We start from the raw sequence: 22245 nt of genomic DNA on the forward strand, positions 1-22245 counted from the left end.
TGTTTTCTTCCAGTTTCAGCTGCTTTGCTTTTCATAACAACTTGGCAGAAGTTTCAGGTTCGGGTGAGATGTGCAAGACTACTGACATATGCCCTGTTTTGACTGTGCATGACCAAGAGCTACAATGCTTCCAGCAACACGGCATCTGCTAAGTCCAGGCAACACGTCGCTGTGCTGAAATAACTGCCTGAAGCCATTTTATATAACCACTTAGGAACACAGCTGGTACAATAACAGCAACAAGCTGTTCTCCCACCTCATTAGATCTGTACTTCATACCTGCAGTTACAAGAGCCCTGAGACTGCCAGCAGCAATGGGATCATGGGCTGCAAGTGCTCAGAAGCCAGCAGGATTGTGCTGCCCTCTATCCTGCCTTACACAACAGTAAGCAAAAATTACACTTCCTTTGTAACAACTGAAAGGAAAAGGAACCCTCCCATAACATCTGTTGGAAGTATTTCTACAGAACGTAATGACTTTTGGTTTATACTATGTTACTAGAACCCACAGATCCTATTTCTGACTATGGCATGGCCCTGACCATGACAGTTAACAGTTGCTAAAACACCTATCAGACAGATTGCACTGGAATAAGTTCTAGTTCTGCTAAATATTGGTTTCCCAACCTTTATTCACTGATCCTTTTAACTGACAATGAACCTCCTGTTAAGAAACAACATTAAGCCACGATAATTTTCTTCTAACAGTTAATACTGAAGGAGCTCCCAAGCAAAAACATGTTCTACCTAGTCTAGTAATTCACACTGATGTTCAGACTTCAGTACGGGAGAGGCAACATTTTTTTTTTTTTTTTTTTCCTTTTTTTCTCCTCTAGATGTTTTACCTGAAGAACTGTTGCAGAGGTCACATTCAGTATTCATTTGTCTCCCACTGTGGAAGATCTATCCAAATGCTGTGTGGCACAAGAGAAAGATGAGCTCATTGAGAACCCAGTGACTATGACAATGACTTCTAGGAAGCAAACAAACAAACATTCAGACTTTCTGTAACAGCTGTAGCTATTCAGCAATTGAAAGATTTAGTTGTAACAACAATATAGTGGTATTACTCATCAGAGTTACTAGTTCTGGATATAAAAAAAAAAATAAATGAACGGACTACAGCAAAACTAGTTACCAGTTTTGTTCAAGTCTTCTCAGAAGCATTCCCATATAGCACTTCGGGGCAAAGAAGGCAGTTAATTTGTTTATTAATGACAGTGAAAACAAAATAAAAGTGATAAAGCAAACAGATACTTATTTAAATATAAAGATTCTAGTCATCTGGTGTTCTGTCAGGCTCTTTTTCTTTTTTTTTTTATTTTTGATGGGGGGATTCAGGAGGCATAGTTGCAAAAATCCACAGAGGATTTAGGGAAACATGATACTTTGACAGAAATTGTCAACTAGGGCAAAGTCTGAACAGCAAACATCATATAATGAAAAACTCAAACCATATTTACAAATTCATACTTCGTAGTCATTGAGAAATTTCTTTACCAAGTGGCAGATGATGTGTGTGCACTACATTCTGAAAAGGCATTATTCAATCAGAGTCACTTAGCATAAAATTAAGCAGAAAGACAGATTGTCTAGAAATAAGGCCAGTTCCACTCCAAATTTATCTGACAATCAGAATTTTCTGGTGGTTCTACATTAATAAAAAGAGCATAAGAGCACCTGATCTAATCCAAACAGGATATATCAACCAACCTGCAAACATCATTCCTAGCAGAAATTACCAACAGTAGAAACTCACGTGGACAATATACACCTCTTTTGCCTCCTTGTCTATTGCTAATTTCAAATGCTTGTATAAAAACAAATCCCCACACAATGGTTTAAAATCAAAACATATGATTATCTCAGACTATCACACTGTTTTGCACCCAGGAAAAAAAGTGAACAAAACCCAAACACCTTTCTCTTTCTCTACTTCCCTCCTTCCCCCCTTCCCCAGCACTTCCAAACCAGGAAACAAAAAAGAAAGAAGTTATACTCTGATGAATATTAGAGCTGGCACCGACATTCATGCTAGTTGCCCTGATGGGCAACAGAAAGTTCATTTACAATAGTCAGAAATATTTTTATGCACTAGCCCCAAAGAGTTCAGCTTCTGAAAACAGCTTTGGAAAAAAGTCCCATCAGGTATGATGTGGGCAGCGTCCAGAAGGTGCAGGAATGTCCATCACTCTACGGCGGTCCTCATATTCATCAGTGTCTGTGGAATCCTCGTCTTCATCCACTGCATACTTGTTATTATTTGTTTCCTAACACAAGGCACATTCATATTTAATTAAAATCTTGTATTTCAGCAACTCATAAGAAAGCACAAATGTTTGTCCAGAAAAATCGGAAATCTATATTATCACATCAGTTAACTGAGGTAGATACAGTACCCGTGTCTTAAAAAACCCAGTTCCTTAAAATTATAAAGCTTACTTTACACTAGACATCATTTTGTCAAACTACTTGATCTTCAGCTCAATAAATTTCCATTAGCCTTAATTATTCCATACGTACAGCTACATAGAATCAATCTGGAACCTTAGTTGTACCGGTTTCCTTGGTGGCTCATATTTTGATACAAGCAGTTTAAAAGCAAAGGGTCATTACTACCTTTAAAAGCAGTGGTAGAGCAAAAGAGATGAAACCAAATGATTTTTACAGTCAGATACATTGTAACCTCTTCCACTCATAAAGGTAATCTAGAAATACCTTCCACTGTAAGTACGACCTCTGCTGGCAATTTCTATTATAGCCACTGGTAACACAATTTTTCAAATAAACTTGGTCCTGTTTTTCCAAGGCAAAAGTAGAAGGAATACTCAGCGCTTGCACAAGGATTTTAAGTTCTATCTGAACTAGTCACTAGAAAAGAGCTATGCAAGTCATACAATTAATAAAGCCATCACATCTAAATGTTCCAAAGCAATCAGAAAAATTGAAGTTAACTCGCAATCTCCAAACCACGACGATAATTAACAGAAAGCTAAATATCTTTCTGATTTGCCAACTCATTAAGAGTCAAATGCAAGTCAAATGCACTTCAAGTGAAAACTGAATATCAGGAGGATCACTTTAAAAATTTTAAATTGGTAGCACTACATGTCAAAGCAACAAGGATACATGGCTTTACCAGTGTACAAACTGACTACTACAGTTTTCAGACCGATTTAGGCTTAAACGTGTTATCAATCTGAATAGCGTTCAGTGAATTTTGCAACATAAGTGTTTTCTTATCAATAAACATTCCAGAAGCTTAAAAAAGTTTGCATAGTGGGAAGTTGTCCAAGTATCAGACTGAGTGATACTTCCAGATTTTATGTTTTAAGTGAAATGGATCTCAAAGAGAGCTGATTTTCAGGGGAAGTATTAAAACTGAAAAAAGTCATCATTGAAGTTTAGACACATAGTTATGCTGTACTATTAAGATGAACACTCAATGAGAACAGGAGGTGAGAAAGAAAATGCAAGATAAGCACAGCTGCATTTTTGCTTACCATTCGTGCTGTAGACACCTTGAATGTTGGACACACCATATGAAATCTGGGAATCGTAACATTAAAGAATTTTTCCTTGTAGTAGAGGCAGTGGAAGGTGTAATACCCCTCCATATATCCAGACGTTGTGGAGAAAGTAGTACAGCTGGTATATTCATAGACTCTCCCTGGGCTGATTATTGGAAACTCCCCTGTTGACAAGATGTTAGATCACAGTAAGTAAGATCTGATGCATAACTGCATTTTAGCACTTTGCTGGAGCAGCGGCACTCTGTAACATTCAGGAAGATCACTTCAGAGTCTAGTAGAGGCAGAAATTATACTCTAACTATTAGCATTAAAAAGAACTGTTTGGAGAAAGATTGACTATCAAGATGTTAAAACTATGCTTGCAAAACAACTTTAAAAGATGAAACAGGTGGATGCGTATTTCTTCCTTTCAAGCAATGAAATCATGTTGATACAAACCACATAACTACTACCATGTCATCATAAAGAATGGCTGATATGCACGTCATGAAACTAACACTATTAAACACCAAAACATTCACCATTAGGTTTATAAAAGTAATCTTTTGCTTACCAACTACTCCAGGACCTTGAACTTCTTCTACATCGCCTTTGGCATTTGTTATTCTCCAGTATCGACTGTCCAGCTGACAAGCCTTCTCAGGAAGGGCATCTTTGGACATTTCGATTCTAGAAGCCAAACAGCACATTTAATGATTATGTAACTACTGTCATACATTTTAAGACTTGGGCAATCTTGGGGTATTTCTCAAAGCAGATTGGGAAAAAAACCCCAACAACTTACAGTAAGGTATACTGAATCAGTTGCCAGTATCCACCTGTATGTCTCTGCTCACTATCATTATTGCTCCCTTTTTGAGTTACTTGTAACTTTTTTACTTCACACATCACTGTATTTTACTAATTACCAACTTGACAGATGCCTTATGTACTTGACCAGGTAACGTTTAAATGGTTGTTTTTTAATTAAATAGTGCATGCTGTGCACATTCAGACACATTCAATTAATTTCAGTAACTTCACAAATTTATACAGAGTATTACAAAATTGTTGATGCGAACTCCGCAACGGTCTTCCCTGTGGTGCTTTATGTTGTTCAGTTATAATTCTTACCTGATTCTGTAAGTGAAGAAATAATGCGGTGGATGTACAGAACTGAGTTCAGGTAGAAAAGATGTGGATACAGAAACAGTAATATCTCCTGTGGTAGCAACACATTCTTTATCATGCACATACCTACAAAAAAGAAAACGTTAAATCTGCAAATAGCTGTGCACGTTCAGTGCAGAAAACTAAACATGTGATTAGTCACTACTAAGAACACTGCAGTGCTAGATTTAAAAGTAATTCTGAGTTTTTCATCTGCTAGTTAAGTTAATGATGTACAGTGTCTTCATTACACACACTCCCCAAACTCATACAGCTACATACCTCTTTCTAACTGCATTAATGCTTACACTAAGCTAAGTATATAATTTCATCTGAAATCAATGAAGACACTTGTTATTAAGGATGTGCTCTTATGTTATTTACTTATATATTTATATATATTGAACTTATGGAAGTCTATGTTTACTATTTGCCTTTCTACCACAAGTAAATTGATTTTCAGATCAAGCACTCGGGTTCTGCAGAACCCCAGTATGATAAAGCTAAGGCTCTTACTTAAACTTAGAAAAAATTGTAAGTACATAACTATTAAGCACCAGAACATGGCCTGTTCATTTACTTATTTAGTGCAGTGTTACTTTAAGAGATCAGTTCACTGGAACAATTGCTGTCTTAATAACTCAAAACTGCCCTGCAGCTGTAGCACACGCATTGTAAACACTAAGTAACACGGTGTTGTTAACTAAGCTTCAGAACAACTTCTTTTCAAAATCCCAGTCCTGTTTATATAAATTACAAACTCAAGTTTCTGGTAGAAAAAAATGTATTTAAGCATTCTCTTTCAAAGCTGTATCTGCAATATTTCATGCACTCCTTCCTCCCCCACTATTAGCTTTTATATCCGATACCCGTAACTACTTAGAAAGAGGTCTACGTTCTAAAAGAAACATCAACATACTGCAGTGAGGCTTTTAGTCTCGGTCACATTACCTGAAGATCTGGTCTCTGATGATAGGGTAACCACCAGTTACCACTTTGTTGACATAGGATGTAAACCATTCCAAGTAAGATGTTCCTAGATATCAAAGAGAAGTGTTTGTAGGGATAGGCAAGTTTACCACTAAGAACATATCTGTAAACAGTGTAAGGCAAAAGCTTAATTTTTAATATTTCACAATAAATTCTCAGACTTTCTTAGATGAGTTAACCAATATTCCAGTCCTTTCAACCAATTAGGCTCATTTGGAGCAACCAACCTAGAACTAAGAGTACATACTCCAGAAATGCCACAGCAATTGAAGAAAATCTTAGCTAAGTGTTTTGCAATATCATCAGTTTTCAAATGCCGGTGTCTCTCATCATGTTGTCCTTATTGTGACTTCTCCTATAATTTCAAAAGAACACTAATTTAGTGGTGCATCCTACTTGTATAGCTCTTTCCAGCTAGTTCACCTACAAGAGGCACGCAAGGCTGCTGGTGGATTTATGAACATAGCTTTGATAGGCAAGTTTCCAAACTGATTCTAAGAGATCTGTTAAAAAGTTGCAGAATTTCCCTTTCTTTAAAACAGGGATGAGGCATAGATATACTCAGCACTCCTATCACAAGCCCGTAAGAGCACTCAAAACAAGTTGGGATTTTCCTTAACATACAGCCATTGCTTGAGAAAAGGTTTTCACACATCTACAGCCATTATTAAGGAACAGCTTGATTTCTAAGTGGGCAGTCAAGCTGGCAAATTTAACTTCTAAAGAAACGAGTTTCATACAAAAGATACTGGCTTTAATTATAGCCATAAATTTTCTAAGCATTGTGATGAAGAGTTCAGCAGAAAAGTACACAGAGTTCTTCAATTATTTGTCAATTTTACTCACACAAAGCCATATTTAAAGTAACTGAAATACTAAGAAGTTGTTATCCAAATCTTCACTGAGCTGTTATCGACTACTGATCTCTTCTCTTAGATTACACGTACTTACCACTACTTTTTAGTGAGAGCTACATGTACTGTCCTTTGAACTTATGGAATCTACGTTTATTATTCTCCTTTCTACCACTAATCCATAAAATGCAAACTGTTTATAAAGTAACTCTGAACAGAGAAAATAGACCAATTTACTCTGCAATGTTCAAGAAAATCTGGATGACTGCTGTATAAGCTTCCCCTCCACCCTGCAATATGCCAAGATGAATCCTTTCAGGCAAGTGCAATCAGTACATTTAAATGATGTCAGATCACCTCATCATTGACTCAACTCCATAAAAGCAGCAAGCTCAAGAAACAATACAAATGCACTGTAGAGCAGCTTTAAAGTATTAAATCATCCCCATGCAGAGAAAAGCAAGTAACCAAACTATTACTCTTGAGCTTTTGGTGCATTTTTCCTCTATAATTCTAGGGCTCACAGTGCATTTTACTGAATGATTTTTGTAGAACAGATTTCAGATTGTTTCTGTCACACTGGAATTAGTTCATACTATTAATCAGTACATAGAAAGGACTCCTATAATTAGAGTGGTAAAGAATTTAACCACCTTCAACCCAAACCAGCAATGGCGTAAAATGATTTCTCCCTATTAATATTCATGCATATACCCTAAGAAACACATGAGGCTAAACTTTAAGATTAATACTGGAACTACTCAAAACACACCTGCTTTCCCATTGAGTGAAATTAATTTATACATAGCCACAATAACCAGACTTCAATGAATTAAAAAAAAACAAACAAACAAACCATGAGAACAGCATTTCAGTCAATGCACATGTCAGACAGATGATCACAATAGAGTACCACATAACCAAATGACAGTTTTCACCTTTCTTCCCTTCTCTTTTCAACAAAGGAAATCGACAGAATCAAAATTCAGAAAGTCTTTTCTCTGCAGCCACAGTTATAGTAAATTAGATTTCACTACAGGACACAAAATATTATGAACTTTTAACACTGCTGTAAGAATATTGGGGAAAAAAAAAACACTTTGTGTCCACTTGGATGTTATATTTACTAACCACTTACATTACACCCATGGTGGCTAATTTACAGCCTTTGCTCATCTTGTTAGACAGGTTAATACACTGTAAAATTGGTATACAAGGCACCAGGAAAGACAAACTTTAATAGGAAAATCATTTCAAGTAACCACTGACGCTTTAAAACAGGTTAGTCTTAAAAGTACCAGACAAGATTTACAACACTTGCTTTGTTCAAGTCAACTGCTCTGCACAGTTTGATTTCATCTGACAAAAACTGACATCTATTTCCTAAACAGTGCAATTAAAACATTTTGAAGAATATTTTATTCTGAAGTATTACCTGTAATGAACATATCAATAGCAGATGGATTGCGAGCCATTTGGTCCTGAAACAGAAAGGAGGTTATAGATGTATTAGAAGGAAAGCATTAGACTTCCAAGTTTAAAATTTAAGATCTGAAATGTAACATAGAGAACTCCTTCCTATATCCACTAGACCAATAATCTTGCTTCTTAATTCATCATCCTATCCCAGTCATATTTTCAAATATGTAATAAAAAACACACATGCCTGTCCCTGAGAATGCTCAGCTGATAATTACATGTATAGTTTTGATATTCCACTAAGGCTCATCTGATTCAAGGCATCACTGAAGAGAGAGAACAAAAGCACAGTGAAGTTGAAGTTGGAAGAGATCTCTGGAGATTATCACCCCAATTCCCTTGTGCTAGGGAATAGAGCTAGAGCAGGTTACCCAGAATCATGTCCATTTGGGTTCTGACCGTCTCCAAGAACAAAGACTACAAAACCTCTGAGTAATCTGCTCCAGTGCTCAACTACACTCACAGTTAAGAGTTTTTTCTGCCTACGTTCAGATCAGGTTCGCTGTGTTCTGATTTGTGCCCATTGCCTCTTCTCCATCATTGGTTTCCCTGGGAAGCTCTGACTTCTTTATGGCCTTCAAGTATTTCTAAACACTGATAAAAACTTCAGAGCCTTCTTTTCTCCAGACTAAACAATCTCAGCTCCTTTACTATCATTGTCCTACCTGATAAAAGCAGGGCTATTCATAGATGACCCCAAACATAAGCATGTAAGTAATGTTTCAGGTTCCAATGCTTTATTCAAAAGGTTTGAATACTTAATATAACACAAATGGGGATCTTAACATCCTTCAAGTAATGCATTTCAAAGCATTCCCTACAGATCTCATTGCTACATGCTCTGAAAACATACAGCCAGGAATTCCACAGCAGAAAGATTTTTTTTTTTCCCCACTCATCCTACTGTTGTGGTGGGGGTGACTAAGGAGGGGGATACGTGAAGTATTTTTAGGTATAACATTTTTAAGCTTCAATAGCAACGATGACGCCTATCTTAAAATTTTACAGCTATGAGAATTAGAAAAAAAAAACTCAAATAATCTAAGTCTATAAAGGATTTCTTCATGACCAATTTGTTCTCTCATTGGAAAGTAAGTCTTCCTTAAAACCCAGAGGTTTATTACAGCAAGTCTACATTTATCACATCTGAGAGAAGAGATTCTTATTTTCCATAGCAGAAAAACTAAACAAACAGCTACCATCAACTGTTACAGATCTACATTCACAAGTATAACCATATCCTTCTTACTGGACACTGATAGAAGATCTCGTATTTATTCCGTCCTTCCACGCTCTCCAGGGCCATGTACTGACTCAGGCCAGTGTGAATGCAGAAGGTCAGGGGGAGGCATTGTTTCAGACCTAATCTCTGTTGAAAGCCTCCAGCGGCCGTGTCAATATCCAGCAAGTCTTCGGAGCGGTAGTGGTTCGACAGTGCCATACTTCCCATCAACCTTAAGAGACAAAATCAGATATAGAAGCAGAATAAACAGAAGATCTCACTCAAAATGTAAAGAAAGCTTTCAATCTAACAATGCTATATTAGAGCTATATTAAATCCAACAATAACAGTCAGAAGCAGAGACAAGTCTTAGTTCTCAGTAAAACACAGAGGGAGGCTTGGTTGCTTTCACACTTTCTCGTACATTTTGTGTCCCTTAGAGAATCATTTAAACTGCTCAAGATTCCCATTCTGTCTGCAATTACTTCAAATAAGCTGTAGGCTACCTATTCACAGCTGGCACAATTTCCTATTAGCTTAATATAATAATAGCTGAAGATATCTCACGTTTTATGCAAGTTAATTCCAATACTACCAAACATCTGTGATTTTTCAATTAGAATAACAAGCTGCTATAGTAACAGACATTGATCAAAACTATGAGCTGGGTGTTCTACGCTTTGGAGAAAAGGTTGATAAGTAAAGAAGGAAAACAACTATGGAGTCACAGAGACTAAAATCTCTGTATAAAAACTAAGGCAGACAGACACAAAGTCACACAAGGAAAGAATGAGAAAGCATTGCATGACAAGATCATTATGCATCCAATTTTTCCTCTAGTTTTTTGTAAGCACACTACAAAAGATGGGATTCTGTTGTTTTTTTTCTGACAATATGAATATGACTGTGAAGCCCACAAAAGGAGTCTCCTGAGATAGAAAATGAATACAGACAGTTGAGGAAAAAAAAAAGGTGCTTTCAGATTAGTACAAATAACAGATTTAAAATGAGGGTGAGCATCAGAATCTAAAGGTAACATTGATATGAATGAAAGCCATGGTGAAAATAAAAAAAAAAACCAACATACATTCAATCTCAAAGATGTGCAAATAATGGCGAAATGATAAAGAGGGATAAAGCGATTAAAGTAATTACCTACAAGAGCACACACTTCAGCAGTGTGCCTAGCAAGAAGAGACAACTACAGTTATCAAAGCCAAAGAAAAATACACTGCAGATGAGTTTTTGTGTATGACAGGAAAGAGTTGGTAGGCTTCAGGCTTAGCCTGGGTGTTAGCAAGGTCACATGCTTCAGAGAAAACTTTGCAGGGTAAAAATCAAAAGTGAACAATTTTAAATAGGACTTAAAATAAGTGGACAGGAGTTCTGTATGAACACTTTACTTTTGGTACTTCTGACTAACATTTTGGCTTCTGTATTTGAGAAGTCACATTATCTAGATTTTATTTTTATTATTTTAAAAATTCAGGCTCTCTAGAGGAAATATCCAAGCAAGTCAACATTGAAATTTCTAATAACATCTCAACAAATACATATGTTAAGCATGAACCAAGTATTTTAAAACTCAGCAAAATACAAGAATTCAATACATTATTTCAAACAGGCTAACAGCAAGAGATTAATGAAAGCAGCGGTTAGAGTAACAAATGCATTGCATATAAACATGTCTTTATGTAACTGATGTGGGACTCAGGGACATTTGGAAGGACAGCATCAAAAAAACATGAGATACTCCTTTTATGAAACAGCAGGACACATTAAAAGTTGACACATCAATGTACTATACATCATCAATTTGGAAAAAGGCCTGAAGTAACAGTTACAGTTACTGCATTTGTAAGAATATGACAGATTTGCAACAACAGCTTTCTCATATTGTTTTTATTTTTTTTTCCCCTGTTTGGCAGAACGTGGCTGACATTCTCCCAAAGCTCTGAAACAGGAGATATTTTGCCCAAAGTTGATTAGTGCAAGGAGTTGATCAAATTAACAAGAAAGCGCTTAAATTCTAATGCAGTGTCAATGATCACACAGGAATCACAAGGCAATTTGCACAAGAAAACTCCTAGAACAGGGAACAAACAAAACAACCAGCATCCACTCCAAAATCCACACTGCACATTTCACTTCTTTTTAGAGGTAGCTGTTACCTAATCACTAGAACTCCAAGGTCTATCTATCTGATCAAACTAGACCGGGCCACTGTTAACAACTGAGTACTCTTGATATAGCCGTTAAGAAAATATTCCTAAGACTATGACTAATTAGTCCTCCAATAGTCTTTCAATAATGTCATTTAATAGGTTAATGTGGACTGAACTAGAAACTGTCAAGATCACAGCACTAGAAGATAAGCGTCTAAAAGCTTTGACTTTATAAACAACATTATTTTTCTCCTGTTCTCCAAAGAACCACAACCTTCTCTTCTTCATCCAAGTAAACAAACTTGTAATCTACACCTCCCCACCCATACTCCCTTCTAATTTGCCTTTCACTAATGTTCTCAGACGCAAACTTTTGCACACACTAAGCTTTTGCTGGCATTATGAAAGCAGTGACTCAAGGCACAAGCTGCCACATGTCTGTATGATCTAAGTTGCTCCTACCTTGGGCAACGGGTTCCATTCCTCTCATCTTTCCATATGTAGCGTCTTTAAAATCCGGACAAAGACTCCCACAGCACTTACCAGTGACTGGCACCCACATCTAGACCCAATGTCATCCATTTTTGGTTTAGCACACCAATCCCACAAACTCATCAACTTCCACCCCCTACACATGATCTTGCTGATATTCATGGCCCACTATGGAGCATGAATTGTGGGGTCAGCGAGCAAGCCTGCCCCAAAGTAACACTATATCTTCTACTTGCAGTATGACACCATTTCTTATTCCAAGGTCCCAGTGGCAGAAATAATTGGTCCACCAATGGGGTTTGTCAATAAATGTTTAGGCCTGTTCCCTCCCTTTGAGGGCACAGCCATAGATCACAGCCCACTGGCAGTTACCTGAACTGAAGGTCATGCCCAAATGCATGTGTCCCTTGCTGCCCCTCCACAAGCACACTGCTCATCAAGGCAGGGTATAGTGGAAGTAAAAGAGCAGTAGAAAGAAGAGAACACACACAAGCTGCAGAGCTTTATTCCGATCACTTCCAAATGATCAAACATAGCAAGCATGGTGAGCCACATTTGCATTCATAAAAATTTTTAGTCATCCATTGACCAACAGTAATGTATGTGCAGTTACTACCACTTTTTACTCTATCAGGTAACAGAAGGATGCACTTTCAAAATGGAAAGAGCTATCTCATAAAATTTGCAGAACTAGGTAGGACACTACCTCTCCTCTGAAAAAAAAGAAAAAAGCACCAAGTATTTCCTAGGGAAGGAAACAAAACTAGAAATCATCCTTATGCTTGCATAAAACCATTTCCCATATACCTACTGCACTTACAACACCCGAATTAGACAAAGTTGTGTCTGCTTTATCAGTGAAGGCTTTGGCAGGGCAACACGAAAGCACTGCTCAGGAGAGACACTGCAGTGATTTGCCTGCTTTTTATCTTTTGCTAACACTTGTGTTTGCGCATCAAGTGCTGACCTGCTAAATCTTTTCATAATTGGAAGATACAAATCCACGTGCACTCACCTGCATGCTAACCTTGATGTCAAAGGAGTTTTTAATTGCTGATATAGCATCACAAAATCTTCTAGTCAGAAAATTTAATTTGCAAAAATTGACACTTAGATTCTACTGAGAACGACTACCTGGTTTGGAAGTTATTCACCATTTTTAAAGAACAAAAGTTTCCAAATCACAAAGACTGCAGTCTGAGTCTAGTTACATAGCTTACATAACACAAAGCAAAACTTCGGGAAAGCACCATGCAGTGGTATGTCAACATTCTGAAGTTTCAGTTGTTACAAAAAAAATAAAGGCACTCAAGAACAATTAGAGCAATTAGAAATCTACACTACATTTTCAGTTACTTCTGAGATTAGAACATAACCAACTCTATAATCAGTGTCAGTACAAGTGGTCCCTCAGTTACAATACATTCAATGTTTCATCTGTCCTGGTCAGCAGACATTTGAACTTTTTAAGAATACAGACAATTAACAACTTGGTAAGTAGTTGCTGTAGCTTACCCAGGAACAACCAGCTTCTGTCCATTATGAATACGGAATGAACATCGATAGTCATCAGGGAGTTTGCAGCCAATCTGTGCTTCCACAGCATCTAGATCCTCTTCCTGCACACTCTCTGTGTACAAAAAGAAACATAGTATTATAAGGCAGTGTCAGAGGGGGAATAAACAAGTACTGCTCCCAACTCTCAAATTTAATGCTGTTTCCCTACTCCACCCACAATGCTTGTGTGCTGTTCCTGACACATGTGAATACTAGGATTTGCATTAAGACCTTTCTTTAAAATTTCATTTCACATAATTTCATCAGAGCAGCATGGCTAGCACAAAGAGAAATTAACCACATTCTAGACATAACAGCATGCTTTCAATTGCAAAGAGAATTTAATGATGCCCCAGCATTATATCTTCTTTTATGTTATTACAAAAGAAAATACAGGAATATAGATTTCAAATTACTTGGAAACTTGTAATCCAGAGAAAGTGAACTGGCAGACATACAAGCAAGGAAAATTAGGGACACAGTTGTGTAAAAGCATGGTTCCAAGCAAGTAGCCAGAATCACTGAAAATCAAGTATTTTAAATACAAAGTATGAAATTTCTAAGTGTCTTGATCAAATAAACAACATTTAGTAACCACTGTATGCCAGAAGGCATAGAACTAATACTACGTACATTTGGAAAGAGGCTGATTACATTAACTGATTACATAACACAGCACCAACCTTCACCCAATGTAATCTCAACAGGCATGCTCTACACATAAAGTATTTATGAAGTGAAAATAACCTCTCCCCCACAATATTGTTCTTAGCTGACAGTCAGGAAATATTATTTGAAGGGTTGCTTCTCTCAGTTTTCAATCCAACCATTAACAAAAAAAAAAAAACAACCCTTGGCTACAGACACCTTTCATGTTGTATCTGGAGCATCAAACGTGAAATTGGGGAATTTTTATATTCGGTTACCAACAGAAGGGCATAGGGAATAACTATTCTTATACCCCCACGCACACTCCAGAGAGGAATTTGTATGCTCAGTTACAGCAAGGCATCAGTCAAAAGTTCAGTGAAACGAAGTGCATACTATGGTACCATAAAGGTCTAAGTCTTGCAAGTCTCCTGCTAAAACTTCCTATCACTATTCAAAAGAAATTGAACAATTCCATTCATGTTTTGTAGACAAAAGAAGCTTCTGAAAGTAAAACAATGGTAAGATTTTTCACTTCAAGACTGCCTATGGATTACTAGCAACTTGGCAAGGACTATACATGTGGTCTGATACACTTATTTACTGGAAGGGAGAGCACATCTCTTTCACTTCCAGGGCTCCAGGAACTGATGCACAAGTCTAAGATGAAAGCAGTATAAAACTAAATAATAAAAGCGATAATAAAAGTAGCATCCATCTACTAAAGCAAGCAGGTATCACACTGTACCTTTCAAAGAACCAATCATCCGAGGACACCGCTGTCCCAGGTATTTCTCTAGGTCATCCCAGGCTTTTTTCAGTGTAGCATAATACTGGATGTATCTTCCTAGATCGGAGTAGGTACTGATGAAGATAGCTTTCCAGCTCTGATTTCGTCGACTTTTTTCCTCACTAAGTAGAGATGAAGAAAGAATTTTGAACGTCAGCCTAAATACTTTGACTTCTAAAACCAAGAAGCTAATTTTTGTCATGAAACCATACGCATAATATTAAGCCTGGAACACATCTCAGTCACAGGAAGCTACACCAGTCTAGTTAATTTTGACATCGATTAAACAGCAACTTGGAACAGATTTAGGATACATGTTTGGTACTTAGTACCAGGGGAAAGTAGGGATACACAATTTCTTTAAAGGAAGAATACTGTCTAGCATTAAGTCTTAGAACTGTTAAATAGCTAAATCACTTTGCAGGCCTTTAAGAGTCTTATTTTTTTATCTACTGCAGTAGTCAAATAAAGGAGTCATGAACTCCTCTATTTACCTGATAAAAAGGATTAAAGAGCAAACCTGATAGTTACATAAGAATGCTGTATGCTGATCCAGAAAGCCAATTTCTGAAAGAACTACTGCATATTCAATTCTGCTCACGGGCACAACAGCAGATTATTCAAATACTGGCTGCATAAAAATGCTGACTGACATCTGACAAAGGCTGCTTGCCTCCAAAAGTGTAGCAGCTCTTCCACTGTTGCGTAAGGATATATTCCAACTCCTGAGGTTCAATTAGCATGCTGAATCTAAAAGTTTTAATACAGCCCCATACACCTGCATAATAATTTAGCAATTGAGGTGCCTTCATATCAGCTTTAATATTTTTTTAGCTCTTGTAAGGACAGAAGAGCCTTATTTCTTGAGGAAGATTTCTTGAGGGAGGGGGGAGGAAAGGGAGAAGAAAAAGATTATATTTAATCTGGAAAATTAGAAAAACTAACAATAAAATGGAGAGTAAAGAGGAAAAACCTAGCATGACTCACGACTCAGCAGATGAGAGAAGTTTAAGCTCATATTCACCCACCAATGTCATTAGTAGAGATTTCCTTCAGTCTTGGTTACTTACCCTTTCTGGGTGAAGGGAGACCATCATGTCAGAAAGTCACCCTACAGTCTGTTCTTAGCAGAGCCCTGACTCCCTTACCTTTCCCATGTAAGTTCATCATGCCCCTCTTCTCAAGCATCAGGTATTCAGTCTGAACTTCCCACTTGCTTCCTTCCCCTTAAGATTTTTACACAGAGAATCTCAATGCAAAACTTTTACAACCTGCATTATAGCTTCATAAGCTGTATATAATTAGAATATTTATCATATGTTTACACACATTGATGTCCTCCATCTGGGGAAGAATAACCCCACACACCAGTACGTGCTGGGGATCAAGAGGCTGGCAAGTGGCTTTGCCAAGAAGGGAGCCTTGATGGATACCAAGCTGACCAAGAGCCATCAATGTGCCCTTGCAGCAAAAAAGCCCAACAGAACCCCAGGTGCAACAGGAAAAACACTGGCCAAGAACACTGTTCCTTTCTACACAGCCCACGTGAGGTTGTATCTGGAGCACTTTGTCCAGTTTGGGCTCCATAAAACAAGAGAGATATGGATGTACTAGACAAGGCCTCAAAGATGATTATGGGACTGGAGTATCTTTCACATAAGCAGAGTTTAAGAGAGCTGGAACTCTTCTGAATGGAGAAAGGAAGGCTCAGGGGCATCTACCCTAATGGAAAGGAGTAAAGATGGAGTCAGACTCCTCTCCACACTGCGAACTGACAGCAGGATAAGCAATCACCGAAAACTCAAACTGAACACAAAGAAATACATACTCTTTTAATGTGAGGGTGGTCAAACACAGGAACAGGTTGCTAAGAGTGGTTACAGAGTTTCCATTTTCAGAAAACATTGAGATTTATTGGACAGGGTCCTGAGCAAGTAGTCATAGGTGACCCTTTTTGAGCAGGGGAGCTGGACTAAATGATCTCAAAAAGACCTCTTCCAACCTCAGCTACTCTGTAGTTCCAGTCACAGCAGTCACTGATGCAGCAATCGAGGTGTACCCCCACAATTACAGTACTCAGAATATTACCACAGAGTATTTGGTGTCTGAGAGTCAAGCTGAAGCTTCTCTGCCAGCTTTGGCATGAACAGGGTACTTCTATCTATCCATACAAACTTTGTTAACCCTTTTACATTCATGAAACTTTCATAGAAAATGAACATTTTTGATACCTCTAAGCTTTCATCAAAGTGAAGTCAGCAAATGGTGAACACCAATCTAAGTGTTACAAGAAGTCATGTGCACAATAGCATACAAGACTATTTTTTTTTTTTTTTTTTGTTAGCAGAAAGAAGGCTTCAGACAACCACACTTACTCTGAAATAAGCCAGTATTTCTTGCAGTGTCTTTTCCACAATGGATCATGGCTTGATAGCTGATTTAATCTCCGACTCAAATAGCAGCAGCTATAAATACAAAATCATTACATTTGATTGCAGGAAAGCAGTGAACTAAACAGGGATAAATACTCACCAATAAACTGTAACTTGCTTTCCCATTAAATAAATAAGAAAGCTTGAAAGTTCATTAGCTACCATTTTTAGAGTTGTTCTTATAATGGTTAACAGTTTCCATTACAGCTTTGACAACTGTCAGTAATTAATTAATTTTGTAAAGCAGGTCAGCCTGTAGGTCTTTTCCATCACAAACATAATCTGAAAGATTCAGGTATGATTACAGTCCACCAGAAGCAAGTATTCCTGTAGTGCAGGCTACTTATTATGTTTGCTTCATTACCTGAATTGCCCATCTCTACCTTATCTTTTTTCCCCACCATTGCCATACTGTCATATTGAAAGCTCAATCAGTAAGATACAGAACTATAAAGTTTCAGTGCTAGGAAGTTATTTTCCATTTTACTTAAATAACTTATGATGGGAAAAAAGAATAAAACAGGAAAAAATACAAAGGACGGTAGACTTGGAAGTAAGTAGTGCAAGCTCACTCTTATGAGAGCATAGGTAAGCTCTTGCCATTGCATTACAGGTAACATTGCTGCTTCAGGAAATTAAAAAAATCACATCTTGCATTTGGAAATATAGTCATAGAATCATAGAGCCATAGAATTTTAAAGAAACAATTGTTTCATTTACTCTAACCCAAACACCTCACAATAAACCTTCACCTTCCTCTCCTGTGTTTGAGCAGAATTGTCAGTTATGCTTTGAAGAAACTTGCAGGAAGAAACCACCAGTACAGATGTAGCATCACCACTCTGATACCTTGTGCTAACACTCAGTGTGCATGCTTTAACAGCTGAGATTAACACTTAAATACTCAAAATGAAATTACTGAACTTCAACTTTTGGTCATTTTCATTGATTTCCTTCTCCGTGTAGCTCAGAAATTGGCAATTTATAAGGACTAACCGTGCAAACGGACACAGTTACACACTGGAATAACAATGCCTCCAAATCCTGTCTTTGATAAGCTAAATCAGCTGCACTCTATCTCACACTGAGACCGCAGAATTATTTGTGTCTGTCTGCTCAATTTAATCTTCTTAATTTTTTTCCCCAGTGTCCACAATAAGCTGTTCAAAGCAGAACAGTATCAGTATTTCAACAAACTAAAGTGATTCTCCTGTATGCCCTGCAATTACCTTCAGCGTCAGAAATACATTCACTTCTATTAGGTAGTGAGTTCTACCAATGAGACACATCAAACTGACTGCTGTAGTCCTTGGATCTTTTTATTCATCACCTTTCACTGGCACGGTCTTGCACTTTTTTGTTCCTCAGAATTAGAGCTCACTGATCTGACTGGTCAGCTTGACCAGAACACACACCCCTTGTACCACTGCTGTGTTACTTCACCAGTCTTTACAGCACTTGCAAGCTTTAACGGCTTTGCTTTTAAACAATAAACTACTTAACACCTATTAACGGCTTGCACATAGAATTTAATAGTAATCCCAGAAGCCCACTAGATACACAGTGTTGATTCGTGGCTGCTCATGAATAACAAGACCTTGATATTCGGCGATAGGAGAACTTCATTTGTGACATTCTGGAAGTTTATTTGTAAATAAAAACATCCTGAAGTTAAATTCCTAGCCGAAATCTGTTCTTGGTGTTATTGGAATAGGCTGCCCAGGGAGGTGGTGGAGTCACCACCTCTGGAGCTTTCCAAGAACAGCACAGATCACTGACGGACATGGTTTAATGGCAGCGATGGGCTGACAGCAGGACTAGATTATCTCAGTGATCTTTCCAACCATAATTACCAACCAAGCTTATAATTGCTTGGAAGAAAGAAGTCACTGTGGTAACAGTGTAACATGTGGCTTCAAACACAGTCAAAGATTCAATTAAAGCCATTCTCATTAATTACATAAGTGTTGGGATTTTTCATTATTTAAAGACTACCAGGCTGACCAACCTGTGGAATACAGGGGAAATGGGAATGTCTGTGATAGTGTATGCATACATGCCACTAAAACAAAGACAGGCAAGCCAGAGATGTCCTCAATTAACACCGCGAGTACCATGAGCGGAAAGCTGAGCAAAACTACCATTACTGACCTTACCAATGAGAAAGCTAACCACACTCATCTCATTTCATCACAGAATCACACAGTTGATCAAATAAGAGTTCATCAAATATTTAGCAAAAATAGGCATTAAGCCTGCCTTCACTATATTGTCATCAACTACTAAGTCATCTCCACTGAATTTACCCAATTACTGCACTGTTTTTTGCTCCCATTATACTTCATCTCATTTCTGCTGCCTAGTTAACATAAGTCTCCCAGATGCCTTCGGCTTTCCTCACTAACATTTTCGAGAAGAAAAACAACTGATGACATCCTATTTGATTCACACGCATTCTTCTCGCTAATGCAACACCGATTTCAATCACTGCCACTGCTTGCACTTCATTGAGAAGGTTTCAGCTAAAAACATATTCTCATCTCCGCCGTTTGACCTGCAGCTCTGACATCCAGTCCACACGGAGCAGCTCGCAGCTCTGGTTCACGTTCTGCTGATAGAGAGGTCCTCCTGTTTGACTGCATCTGGTTTCCCCCAGCCCCAAACAACAGCCCATTCAATAGCCGCCCGTACTGCTGGCAACAGAACCGCCCTTTGTTTGCCCACACATCAGAGTTTCAGAGAATTACTCATTCCGTTAACTCAGCTATTGGTTCACCTCCACACGGTGATTTAAATACAAATAAAAACAACAGGTAATGGGGGTAAACGGTGAACGTTCCGTTTCGCTTAACCAAACGCCACCGCTGTTCTAAGAGCGCAGTGCTTCAGGACGCCTGCCCTCCCGAGAAGAAGCCAATCCTCTCCCTCGCACAGCGACATACGCTTTCGAACGCCGTGCCCCGCTCGCTGCTTCTCCTCCCCGTCCGTCACATCCCCCACCAGCACTCTTTTCCTGACCCTGTTTGCTAGCACAACCAAAAGTTGTGCACCGGCGGCCACCGGCGGCCACCGGCAGCCCCGGCCGAGGCAGGCGGCCCGCCCCGCTCCCCGCGGCTCCCAGCCGGCCACTTCTCTCTCCCCGACACGGCCGACACAGCGGCCGCCTTGCGCCCCTGCAGCACGGCCCGGGGGCGCCGAGGCCGCGGAAGGGAGCGGACTCCGCCGGCGCTCTGCCGAGCCGCGGCCCGGCGCTGCGTGGGGGAACGCCTCCCGCACCTCCCCCGCCTCCCGCCGAGGCCGGGCTCGGCCGGCCGGCCGTCCTTCCTTCCTTCCCCCCGGCAGCGCGGCCCGGAGGCTCCCGCGGCGCCCCGGGCCAGGCCTTCACCTCATCAGATCCCGGTAGTCGAGGAAGCTGAGGATGAGCAGCAGCGGATCGGTGGGCAGCAGCTCCAGGCTGAGAGCCGGCGGCTCCATGTCCAGGGGCGCCGCCATCTTGAGAGACGTCCCACCGCCTCGCCGCCGGGGCCGCCCCTCGCGCCGCTCCGTTGTCGGCGGGGGCTGTTGGCAGCGCCCCCTGCCGTCCGTTCCGCCGCTTTGCGTCCCGCTGGTGGCTCTGCCGCCTGTCCTGGCGACGCCTCGCCGCTGCCCCGTGCTCCAGAAGGGCGGGAATTTTAATATCGTTATTATTTATACATACTATTATTCTGGCTTCGCTGTGGTCCGTGTTAAAAGGGCTTGGGGTCACTTCAGTGATTCTGTTTGGAATGCAGTCCGAACACCTTTGAATGATACACAAGAAAGGGAGCAGTGAATTGCAACACGGGAATTTTGTGCCCCCTGCATCCATTATAGTGATATTCATAAACTCTGTTCTTAAGTGAGACCATTTTATATAGATTACAACACAGAATATCTTTGAATCATTTAAACCATAAATCTTCCTTGAACATCTACGGTGAGCTGACCTTAACCTCTATACATTTGGCCAAGTTTGATAAACTTTGCTTCTTACCTCTGTATCCAAATGAGGGAAATGCCAGAAGACGATAAGAAACTACAGGATGTAGGTGGGTGTAAGGCATTACCCAACCTCTGTGTAGTTTATGACCTGACCTATGGAGCTATGACCCCTGAACAGGCCAAAACAGGGCTTTGCAGCTGGCTTTACTCCAAGTTCATTCAGTGCAATTAGGTCACTGAAAACCAGTTCATTTACTACAGTGCCTCTTACAGCTACCACTGAGAATAAAAGGGCCCAAAGAAATGTGTACTGTTATTATACTGATAATATTATTTTTGCTTTTTTGTGTGCAAAAGAAGGAATAAGTTCAGGGCATATAGGGAAAACAAGGCAATTAACTTTGTTTGGAAGTCTGATAATCTAAAATTAGCCATGACCCAAGAGTGGCTGTAACAAACAGTAAGGAGTAAGGGAAAAGAAATTATAAACAGGAGCTGTATCGTCATGCTGAGACTTCAGTGAGTCAAAGGAACATAAAGATAGATCAGTTGTCCTTTGAAAGGTGAGGGATTTACATAGGAGCCGATAAGCAAATCACTTTTCCAGGCTTCACAGGAGTCAATCTCAGATGAGATTTGAAAGATGCCAGAATGGTAGCTCTAGGGATCAGAGCCAGAACTTCAGTGAAATGTGTACGTGAATAAACTAAATATTACATATGAATGAGCTTGTTGGACATTTTAGTAACAAATGGGATTTCTGTCAGCATACAGCTTCAGGCTTTCTCCTGACAGAATGAAACAACTGGTTTTTAAAAAATCCCCTTCTTGTTACAGCCATGTATACACAAACAGTGACACCCTTCTTGAATCTCTCACACAACAGGAGATTAACCATGGCACCTCCAAGGTCAGCTGGAATCAAAGGCAGCCCACAGGCCAGCTCTGGTACCCCCAAGGGTTGAGCCAATGGA

General features: G+C 39.2%; 1 protein-coding gene across 1 annotated transcript; it reads right to left on the minus strand.

The window, feature by feature from the left end:
* Positions 1 to 1194: 1194 nt before the first annotated feature.
* Positions 1195 to 20995, minus strand: FBXO3 (F-box protein 3; the record flags this gene model as incomplete). Its single annotated transcript, XM_042862291.1, has 11 exons — positions 1195 to 2270; positions 3504 to 3694; positions 4087 to 4202; positions 4647 to 4769; positions 5634 to 5718; positions 7962 to 8007; positions 9255 to 9459; positions 13400 to 13514; positions 14838 to 15001; positions 17255 to 17344; positions 20697 to 20995. Coding segments are annotated over 11 exons (1560 nt in total), but the record flags the coding sequence as incomplete, so codon positions are not given.
* Between the last annotated feature and the right edge of the window lie 1250 nt (positions 20996 to 22245).

Source organism: Lagopus leucura, unplaced genomic scaffold, assembly GCF_019238085.1.
Source record: "Lagopus leucura isolate 7727_CA_CO unplaced genomic scaffold, USGS_WTPT01 Super-Scaffold_1, whole genome shotgun sequence".
Lineage (NCBI taxonomy): Eukaryota > Metazoa > Chordata > Aves > Galliformes > Phasianidae > Lagopus > Lagopus leucura.